The 12005-nt window shown below is 42.8% G+C and overlaps 1 protein-coding gene across 1 annotated transcript; it reads right to left on the bottom strand.

The window, feature by feature from the left end:
- Window positions 1–1810: 1810 nt before the first annotated feature.
- On the bottom strand, window positions 1811–10469 carry LOC145876020 (tripartite motif-containing protein 16-like). The gene is made up of 6 exons (XM_082971791.1): window positions 9778–10469; window positions 9250–9345; window positions 3889–4122; window positions 2860–3019; window positions 2675–2734; window positions 1811–2443 (listed from the first exon to the last, which is right to left on the bottom strand). Exons 1-6 carry the CDS (start codon window positions 10372–10374, stop codon window positions 1929–1931), a joined length of 1662 nt encoding a protein of 553 aa, XP_082827917.1. The 5' UTR covers window positions 10375–10469; the 3' UTR covers window positions 1811–1928.
- Window positions 10470–12005: the final 1536 nt, after the last annotated feature.

The following is a 12005-nucleotide window of genomic DNA, read 5'->3' as shown; positions in this document are numbered from 1 at the left end:
CAGCATGACTAGTATCTATGTGGACCCTACTACAGTTTAACCAGCTCAGCTATAGACTACACCAGCACGACTAGTATCTATGTGGACCCTACTACAGTTTAACCAGCTCAGCTATAGACTACACCAGCACGACTAGTATCTATGTGGACCCTACTACAGTGTAACCAGCTCAGCTATAGACTACACCAGCATGACTAGTATCTATGTGGACCCTACTACAGTTTAACCAGCTCAGCTATAGACTACACCAGCATGACTAGTATCTATGTGGACCCTACTACAGTTTAACCAGCTCAGCTATAGACTACACCAGCATGACTAGTATCTATGTGGACCCTACTACAGTTTAACCTGTTAGGGCTAGGGGGCAGCATTGACACGGCTGGATAAAAAACATACCCGATTTAATCTGGTTACCACTCCTACTCAGTAACTAGAATATGCATATACTTATTACATATGGATAGAAAACACCCTAAATTTTCTAAAACTGTTTGAATGGTGTCTGTGAGTATAACAGAACTCAAATGGCAGGTCAAAACCTGAGAGATTCCTTTACAGGAAGTGGCCTGTCTGACCATTTCTGGAACTTCTTTGCCATCTCTATCATTTACTAAGGATCTCTGCTCTAACGTGACACTTCCCACGTCGTCCATAGGCTCTCATAGCCCGGGAAAAAAGAGAATGTCGTCATTCCAGCCCCAGGCTGAAACACATTATCGCCTTTCTCAAGTGGCCCATCAAGAGACACTAGCTTATGCGCGTGACCCCGACCGCCCCCGCCTTTGGGATTTTTTCCTCTGTTTGCCGAAAAGGAGATTCCCTGTCGGAATTTTACCGCTTTTCTACGAGAAAAATGACGTAAAAATTGATTTTAAACAGCGGTTGACATGCTTCGACGTACGGCAATTGAATACTTTGAATTTTATTGTCAGGAATTGCGCCAAGCGCGCGACACTTCTTTACTATTTCGGATAGTGTCTGGAACGCACGAACAAAACGCCGCTATTCGGATATAACGATGGATTATTTTGGACCAAACCAACATTTGTTATTGAAGTAGACGTCCTGGGTGTGCATTCTGACGAAGACAACAAAAGGTAATGACATTTTTATAATAGTAAATATGATTATGGTGAGTGCTAAACTTGCCGGATGTCTAAATAGCGAGCCCGTGATGCCTGGGCTATATACTTAGAATATTGCAAAATGTGCTTTCACCAAAAAGCTATTTTAAAATCGGACATATCGAGTGCATAGAGGAGGTCTGTATCTATAATTCTTAAAATAATTGTTATGCTTTTTGTGAACGTTTATCGTGAGTAATTTAGTAAAATGTTAGCGAATTCCCCGTAAGTTTGCGGGGGGTATGCTAGTTCTGAACGTCACATGCTAATGTAAAAAGCTGGTTTTTGATATAAATATGAACTTGATTGAACAAAACATGCATGTATTGTATAACATAATGTCCTAGGGTTGTCATCTGATGAAGATCATCAAAGGTGAGTGCTGCATTTAGCTGTCTTCTGGGTTTTGGTGACATTATATGCTGGCTTGAAAAATGGGTGTCTGATTATTTCTGGCTTGGTACTCTGCTGACATAATCTAATGTTTTGCTTTCGTTGTAAAGCCTTTTTGAAATCGGACAGTGTGGTTAGATTAACGAGAGTCTTATCTTTAAATGGCTGTAAAATAGTCATATGTTTGAGAAATTGAAGTAATAGGATTTTGAAGATTTTGAAAATCGCGCCACAGGCTGGCAGTGGATGTTACGTAGGTGGGACGAATTCGTCCCGCCGGTCCCATAGAGGTTAACCAGCTCAGCTATAGACTACACCAGCATGACTAGTATCTATGTGGACCCTACTACAGTTTAACCAGCTCAGCTATAGACTACACCAGCATGACTAGTATCTATGTGGACCCTACTACAGTTTAACCAGCTCAGCAGTACCATTATAGAGATTAAACCCAGGATAGAGGGGCTGAGTGAATGTGGTCTGGACTCTGTGGAGGAGGGTCATTGTGTCAGAGACCCTGTAGAAGGACAGAGTACCTGCCTTGTGATCCAGGTACACTCCTACTCTGGAGGACTGAGGGCCTGATACTTTAGTCTTAACATTATTGTGTCTGAAATAATAACCATCACTATAGCACTGTAAACTCCAGGACTTGTTATTGTGTCCAAATTTATTACCTCCCTCTGTTCTGCTGATGTCTTTATATGAGACTGCTGTATCAACCCACTCCCCAGTCCACTCCACCTCCCAGTAACAGCGTCCAGACAGACCCTCTCTACACAGCACCTGACACCAGGTGGTGAATCTGTCTGGATGGTCAGGATATGGTTGGACTTGGTCTGTATAGGTCACCTTTCTGTTCCCTTCAGACAGAGAGAGGAGTGTGTGTGCTGTGTTTGGGTCCAGTGTGAGCTGACAGGAATCTGGGAGAAGAGCAGAGACCAATGAGGGGAGTCAGAACAATAAGTTAAGTCAGATACTGTATCTACCCTGTCTTTGATTAGAGCACAGCAGAGATCAAATCAGAGAAATATGAGGAGTCAGATAGATACCCAGTCTTTGATTAGATCTACTATTGCTATATATTTCTAGAGGGATTGTTAGGAGTGGCAGTAAAAAGAGACTGTTAGTTACTTCACAATAAAGAGACTCACATTGTAACAACTGTTCTCTGGTCTTGGTCTCTGGAGGCAGAACAACCTCCACTATATTCACTACAGACACACAAACACATTGACAGAGAGAGGGAATGTTATCATCATACCATATTCCACATGTATATGACTAGTAGGGAACTTTCAATGGTCTAAAGTTGATGTTCTGATTGTTTTCAACACACCTGTAGTGGAGATCTTGGTCCATTCTCCTTTAAGGAAGTCTTCTAGTTTCTCTCTCAGTTCAGACACAGTCTTACTCACATCTCCAAAGAACTGAAGAGGACGGACAACGATGCTGGGTAAGTCTGAAGATACACTGATACTGGAGAGAGACTGATAACTCTGGAGAGAGAGAGAGACAGATAGAGACAGATAGAGACAGAGAAAGACAGAGAGAGAGACAGAGAGAAAGACAGAGAGAGACAGAGACAGAGAGAGAGACAGAGGAACAGAGGGACAGAGAGAGAGAGGAGGGACAGAGAGAGAGAGAGAGAGAGAGAGAGGGACAGAGGGGCAGAGAGAGAGGGACAGAGAGAGAGACAGAGAGAGAGAGACAGAGAGAGAGAGAGAGGGGGACAGAGAGAGAGAGAGAGAGAGAGAGAGGGACAGAGAGAGAGAGAGAGAGAGAGAGAGGGACAGAGAGAGAGAGAGAGAGAGAGAGGGACAGAGAGAGAGGGACACAGGGAGAGGGACACAGAGAGAGGGGGGGACACAGACGGAGGGACAGGGGGACACAGACAGAGGGACAGGGGGACACAGAAAGCGGGACACAGAGAGAGGGACACAGAAAGACAGAGAGACAGAGGGAAAGAGAGAGAGGGACAGAGAGAGAGAGAGAGGAGGGACAGAGGGAGAGAGAGAGAGAGAGAGACAGAGGGACAGAGAGAGAGAGAGACAGAGGGGGACAGAGAGAGAGGGACAGAGAGAGAGAGAGAGAGAGAGAGAGAGAGAGAGAGAGAGAGAGAGAGAGAGAGAGAGAGAGAGAGAGAGAGAGAGAGAGAGAGAGAGAGAGAGAGAGAGAGAGAGAGAGAGAGAGAGAGAGAGAGAGAGAGAGAGAGAGAGAGAGAGAGAGAGAGAGAGAGAGAGAGAGAGAGAGAGAGAGAGAGAGAGAGAGAGAGAGAGAGAGAGAGAGAGAGAGAGAGGACAACATAAGATGAATAGTTTGACATGAAGTTAATTTCATATCACATGTAACAAGACAGTTTAGTTACCTGGAGGAAATGGATGTGATCCTCTGTGTGTGAGAGCTGCTCCAGCTCAGTGCTTCTCTTCCTCAGCTCAGCTATCTCCTGCTTCAGTTGCTCCAGGACTCCTTCAGCTTCACTCACTTGAGCCTTCTCTTGGGCTCTGATCAGCTCCTTCACCTCAGAGCTCCTTCTCTCAATGGAGCGGATCAGCTCAGTAAAGATCTGATCACTGTCCTCCACTGCTGCCTGTGCAGAGCGCTGTTAAGAGAGAGAGAGAGAGAGAGAGAGAGGAAGGAGAGAGAGAGAGACAGAGACAGAGAGAGAGAGAGAGGGACAGAGAGAGAGAGAGAGAGGGGGACAGAGAGAGAGAGAGAGAGAGGGACAGAGAGACAGAGAGAGAGAGGGACAGAGAGGGACAGAGAGAGAGAGAGGGACAGAGAGAGAGAGGGACAGAGAGATAGCAGTTAGTTAATAGTATCTCTACTTGCAAATTCATCTTCTGCACATCTATCACTCCAGTGTTTAATTGCTAAATTGTAATTATTTCGCCACCACGGCCTATTTATTAACTTACCTCCTTTATCTTACCTCATTTACACATCTGTATATAGACTTTTCTATTGTGTTATTGACTGTACGTTTGTTTATTCCATGTGTAACTCTGTGTTGTTGTTTGTGTCACACTGCTTTGCTTTATCTTGGCCAGGTTGCAGTTGTAAATGAGAACTTGTTCTCAACTGGCCCACCTGGTTAAATAAAGGACTTGTTCTCAACTAGCCTACCTGGTTAAATAAAGGACTTGTTCTCAACTGGCCTACCTGGTTAAATAAAGGTTTCATTAAAAGTCTGGCAATAACTTCACTTTTCATTATTTAGACAGACTCCTCTAAATAATAAATATAATAAAATAACAAAAATACAGTTAAATGCTAAGTACTATACATAGGTTTTATTTAAAAAATAACAATAGAACCTATTTAGTACTATAATGGTATTTACTAACATAATATTATTACTATAATAGTTTCTAAAGGGGTTCTAGGCTACCCTACCCTAGAATTAGGGTTCAGGATAAAACAGGTTATACGTAGGGTTAGAGTTTCTGTACAGCACTTTGTGACATCTGCTGATGTAAAAAGGTCTTTATAAATACATGAGATTGATTGTTAGGTTCAGGGTATTTAAAGAGATAAACTGTATGGGTTTATATCTCTCTTGCTCGTCCCTGTGGTCTTCTGTGGGAACTACATCCCTCATTCACCACACTTGATAGACTCATAATCTGAGGTAGCAACTGAGTCAGAGCTACAAATCAATGATCTCCACCTATCCATTAGGTTTACAACTCAGTGAACCTGCGCAGCATTCTCTCTATTTGATGTCTACGAACCAACAGATTTCAACGATTATCATATTACCCAGCAGCCATTTAGAAACAAATAAAAAAAGGTTAGTTCTTTTTATTCTTTTTTTCTGACTGTTTAAATCGGCCACATCTTGAAAAAGAGAACAGGGACATGCGATTTGTTGATAATTTACACTTTTTTATATATAAAAAATATAGATATACAGTTAACCATGATCAGAACATGTTTAACGTTTGAAGGCTTTGCGCCAACCATCCCTGTAGGTCACTACAATCTATAACCAGGTGAACAGTGAGCTTCCTTACCAAGTAGCTGTAACCTAGTTAATAATAAGTTACCTGAGGTAAACCTACAAGGTTAGTTAATATTAAGTTACCTGAGGTAAACCTACAAGGTTAACGCGGGCTGGAAGAGAATTACTTCAAAACCACAGCAAAAAGCTGGGACATATAGTAATATTATATATATAATATTATATCACTGGGCTCCTCTGTGCTAACAAACCCTGTGTACCACCCCTCCCCTGTTTAACCTTGAATTTCGTTCAGAAAAACACTTCCACATTTAGCAAAACGAACCAACTCTTTACGGATCTGTTCGGTGGTAATAAACGGAGGCAGATTAGACACCACTACTCTTGTCGAAATCGGCACCAACACAACCCCTCACATAAATCATACTGGTAACTAGCCGGGTAACAAGACTCACCTTTTACATTACCACAACCACCGCCTTGTTCATTCTGGATACAGAGTGTATATGTTCCTCTCCCACCTGTTCACCGACCAGGATCAATAATTCCTCCACACCATTCTCCACAACGCACCTGAAGAGACAGCGTTTCTTCTCCACTCGGTTGAGGACATCAAACTACCCTACTCCCTCCTCAACTCTAACCGATAAACAGCGGAAACCGATAAACAAACCCTCCCACCATGACAAAATACATTTGGAAAATAGGCAAAAGAATAGCTGCACTCTTCACGAACGACAAAACCTCACGTTACCAACTTCTTCTTCTTCTATGGTATAATGGCGGTCCTCAAACCAACGTTAAAGGAGCGTGGCGCCTCCTACTGTGCTGGAGTGTGTTCAATCACGGTTTACACCATTTCTAAATCCTCCTACCTAACTCAGTACTTCTGAGAAAATAAAAAAGATCCCTACTAACTTCTAATAGACCCTCCCCCATCCCCCAAATCCCTTCCAACCCCCCATCCAACCTAAATGACCCTACACTTCAATCTTTCCCTCTCTTCAACATCCTTACAACAATATAACAACACATGCTCCACCATTTCATTGACAATACCCTCCAGACACAAACCATTCACATGCTGCCAACCAGATGGAAGGACCAGTTCAATGTACAATGTCCTAAACACAATCGAGGAAACACCACCTCTTCCTTCCTAATCTGACCTTTGAACCTTGGTCCACCGACCTTTCTTTGGAGGGCATATAAATGCCGTCCCTTGTGCTCAGAGTCCCATCTCTTCTCCCACACATCTATCAAAATGGCTCTGATCTCACATTTGTCCTCCCCTCTACCCAGTGGAACATTAATATATATTATATCTTGTTTTAAAGTTATTTTAGCTAACTAGTCTACAATTTCATTCCATTCCACACCTGAATGTGCTGTGACCCGGCATAATCTCACTACTAGACCCATTCTCTCAATTCTCCATAATAACATTAATACCACCAATAGTAGGTCACTCCTAATAGATTTACCAGATGATAAACTATTCAATACAGACAGAGAATCTGAGGATACTATAACTCTAACAGGCTGTACGTCCTCCACCCACTGGAGGACAACTATTATCACCAACAGTTCAACTGAGTACACTGACAGTTCATCTGTTAGTCTTCTACATATCTGCACATCACATTCAGGAAGGTAAACACCTGCTCCTGTGGGCCCACTATCTGGGCCCTTGGATCCATCTGTGAAAAGAGGTAAAAAAGCATAACAACTTCTACCAATGTAATTGTCAACCAGTTTCCCTTTATCACTGACTTCTGACCCAATCTTTCCTTTTGTCTACCAAGGTTAGATCAACAACAGGATCTGGGAGTAACCATGGAGGAACATCCCCTATCACCACAGAAAAGGGCCAACCTCCAACTCCCTGAAACTACTCTCATCAGCAAGCTTTCCAACTGTCCAACCAAAACCACTGCCTTGTCTACTAGTATATTCCCAACAGTCATCTAGAACAGTAGCAGTGGGATGCTCAACCTCACAGCCTTTCAACCCAATAAGCTAATGACAATTTATTACGTCGTATATCCAAAGGCATCTCACCTGCCTCAACTGGTCTATAATATAAATCCATGATATTTTGGGATACAAAATGGGAAAAGGGGAAATTATGATAATACTAAAAAACACCCTTCTAACTAACCCTACACTCATTAAAACCCACTACCCCATTCCACTACTTTGACCCTATCTGCTCCTGCACCAGGCCAACTAACCCTACACTCATTAAAACCCACTACCCCCATTCCACTACTTTGACCCTATCTGCTCCTGCACCAGGCCAACTAACCCTACACTCATTAAAACCCACTACCCCCATTCCACTACTTTGACCCTATCTGCTCCTGCACCAGGCCAACTAACCCTACACTCATTAAAAACCCACTACCCCATTCCACTACTTTGACCCTATCTGCTCCTGCACCAGGCCAACTAACCCTACACTCATTAAAACCCACTACCCCATTCCACTACTTTGACCCTATCTGCTCCTGCACCATGCCAACTAACCCTACACTCATTAAAACCCACTACCCCATTCCACTACTTTGACCCTATCTGCTCCTGCACCATGCCAACTAACCCTACACTCATTAAAACCCACTACCCCCATTCCACTACTTTGACCCTATCTGCTCCTGCACCAGGCCAACTAACCCTACACTCATTAAAACCCACTACCCCATTCCACTACTTTGACCCTATCCGCTCCTGCACCAGGCCAACTAACCCTACACTCATTAAAACCCACTACCCCCATTCCACTACTTTGACCCTATCTGCTCCTGCACCAGGCCAACTAACCCTACACTCATTAAAACCCACTACCCCATTCCACTACTTTGACCCTATCTGCTCCTGCACCAGGCCAACTAACCCTACACTCATTAAAACCCACTACCCCATTCCACTACTTTGATCCTATCTACTCCTGCACCATGCCAACTAACCCTACACTCATTAAAACCCACTACCCCATTCCACTACTTTGACCCTATCTGCTCCTGCACCAGGCCAACTAACCCTACACTCATTAAAACCCACTACCCCCATTCCACTACTTTGACCCTATCTGCTCCTGCACCAGGCCAACTAACCCTACACTCATTATAAACCCACTACCCCATTCCACTACTTTGACCCTATCTGCTCCTGCACCAGGCCAACTAACCCTACACTCATTAAAACCCACAACCCCATTCCACTACTTTGACCCTATCTGCTCCTGCACCAGGCCAACTAACCCTACACTCATTAAAACCCACTACCCCATTCCACTACTTTGACCCTATCTGCTCCTGCACCAGGCCAACGGCCTGGGAGGACGGGACACCACCACTCAACACACCCTGGAACTCTTCTGAAGTCAAATCTAGTATGACCAAATACTTCTCTGCAGCTGCCACCAAAACATATTTTTTTTCAGTGATTTACATTCCATTTCTGCGGTACAGTTGATAACCATTTGCTATGAACACTAAGAAGCCAACCTTACTGAAGCATATATCACTGGTTGGCCCATCCCTCTGTGCTGTCACAGATCTACTACTCACAGGGATCCTCTCAGGATCCCTCAGCCTTGACCCATCCTCCTCTACTTTCTTCACTGCCTCAGCAGTGACAACCTGTTCCCAACAGTGGGGTCAGTGGGATTGGATAGGGGCCCCTCTACCTCTCTCTCTCTCTCTCTCTCTGACTGGAGGAGACAGGTGAAATGGTGTGTCTCCTCTGGTCAACAATACTCACCTTGAAAGACTCCACAGCCTGTTGGAGCTCCTTCAGCTCCTTCTCTCTCTCCTGGAATCTCTGCTGGACCTTCTGCTGACTCATCCCCAGCTGCCTCTGTGGAGAATCACTCTTCAATGAGCTATCAAGCTTTATTAGTCCAGTAGATCAATAGTATAGTAATGTGACATAGGGCCCATAGAGAGGAAGGTCTAAAAAATGGATGGTCCATTTACTAAATGATATTTATTTGTTGCTATGTGAATGATTATAGTTTTTATGGTAGGACTACATGTATCAACAGGTTGAGACTGAACTTTGGACTCATAAAAGGGCATTCAGAATGATAATAGTGTTTGACATTATAAAATGGTGATACATCTGGAGAATCTGGGTTAACATATCAATATACTCAAGGTTTGTGTTCATATTTGTTCTGCTGAGGATCCATTTCATTTGAATGATCTCATATTCAAACAGCCTTAGTTCCTACTGTATCTTTAATTCTTTGTTTATCAGACAGTCACCAACAAGTTGTTCTGGTCTTACCTGTTTCTCAGTCCTCTCTGCTGCAGCTGACACTGTATCATGGCCTTTATGTTCATCCATCAAACACTGATAACAGATACCCTGCTGATCGGTACGACAGTAAACCTCCAGCAGTTTGTCATGATGAGAGCAGATCTTCTCCTGTAGTTGTGCGGTGGCTTTGACCAGCTTGTGCTTCTTCAAAGCAGGAGATTCGTAGTGAGATTGGAGGTGAGTCTCACAGTAAGAGGCCAGACACACCAGACAGGACATGAGGGCTTTCTGCTTTCTGGTCCCAGTGCAGAAATCACACGCCACATCTCTAGGTCCAGCATAGCACAGAGCAGGAGGGGGAGCAGCCTGGAGTCCTGTCTTCTTCAGTTTCTCCACCAGCTCAGCCAACATGTTATTTTTCCTCAGATTAGGCCTTGGAGTGAAGGTCTCTCTGCACTGAGGACAGCTATAAACCCCTTTCAGAACATCCTGATCCCAGCAGCCCTCAATACAGCTCCTACAGTAACTGTGTCCACAGGGGATGGCGACTGGTTCCTTCAGTAGATCCAGACAGACAGAACAACAGAACTGGTCCTGGTCCAGCAGAACTCCCTGTTGAGCCATTTGGACGGTTGTTCACTCTCACACAGACAGACGAGACAGAGACTCAGATCAGTTTCGTTTCCTCAGAAGAGAGTTTGTGGGAGGGGGAGGGATTTCCTGGTTCTGCCAGAGGGGTGGGGTTAGAGGGAGGGAGGGAGGGGTTAGAGGAATGCAGGAAGAGAGAGAGGAACTGCATGCAACAGCAAGAGGGAGACAAATAGTCTTGTTCCAATGTTAGAGCCCTTAACATGGAACAAATGACATAATGAATCTTAAAATGTGAGTTGTTAGAATATATGAAGGGTAACAGTTTTCTATGAAGTACGTATGTATCATTATTTTAATCACCTTTATAATGCCTTATAAATCAATAAGTCCTGAGGAGGTGTGATATATGGTTATTATACAGAACCACGGCTAAGGGCTGTTCTTAGACAAGACACAACACGGATTGAGAATTATCTAACACTTTCAACAATACAATCACATTTTATTTTATTGGTTTCATACACATATTTATCAGATGTTATTGTGGGTGAAGTGAAATGCTTGTGTTCCCAGCTCACAGAGGGCAAATCTAAAAAGTCAATGAAAATATTAGGACAAGCAATGATATATATATATATATATATATATACACTGTGTACTGTGATGTGATGCATAGACAATTTGGAGTACATCTGTAATATATCTGAAGAATAGTAGATGTACAGCAGTAGTTATATAGGATGAACCATGACTAGAATACAGTATATACATATGAAGTGGACAGCAGTAGTTATATAGGATGAACCATGACTAGAATACAGTATATACATATGAAGTGGACAGCAGTAGTTATATAGGATTAACCAGGACTAGAATACAGTATATACATATGAAGTGGACAGCAGTAGTTATATAGGATGAACCAGGACTAGAATACAGTATATACATATGAAGTGGACAGCAGTAGTTATATAGGATGAACCAGGACTGGAATACAGTATATACATATGAAGTGGACAGCAGTAGTTATATAGGATGAACCATGACTAGAATACAGTATATACATATGAAGTGGACAGCAGTAGTTATATAGGATGAACCATGACTAGAATACAGTATATACATATGAAGTGGACAGCAGTAGTTATATAGGATGAACCATGACTAGAATACAGTATATACATATGAAGTGGACAGCAGTAGTTATATAGGATGAACCATGACTAGAATACAGTATATACATATGAAGTGGACAGCAGTAGTTATATAGGATGAACCAGGACTAGAATACAGTATATACATATGAAGTGGACAGCAGTAGTTATATAGGATGAACCAGGACTAGAATACAGTATATACATATGAAGTGGACAGCAGTAGTTATATTGGATGAACCATGACTAGAATACAGTATATACATATGAAGTGGACAGCAGTAGTTATATAGGATGAACCATGACTGGAATACAGTATATACATTTTTATTTATTTCACCTTTATTTAACCAGGTAGGCAAGTTGAGAACAAGTTCTCATTTACAATTGCGACCTGGCCAAGATAAAGCAAAGCAGTTCGACAACATACAACAACACAGAGTTACACATGGAGTAAAACAAACATACAGTCAATAATACAGTAAAAAAATAAGTCTATATACAATGTGA

The sequence above is a fragment of the Salmo salar genome, unplaced genomic scaffold (assembly GCF_965601325.2).
Source record: "Salmo salar unplaced genomic scaffold, fSalSal1 ptg000424l, whole genome shotgun sequence".
Lineage (NCBI taxonomy): Eukaryota > Metazoa > Chordata > Actinopteri > Salmoniformes > Salmonidae > Salmo > Salmo salar.
This window is presented reverse-complemented; position numbering and strand designations above follow the sequence as displayed.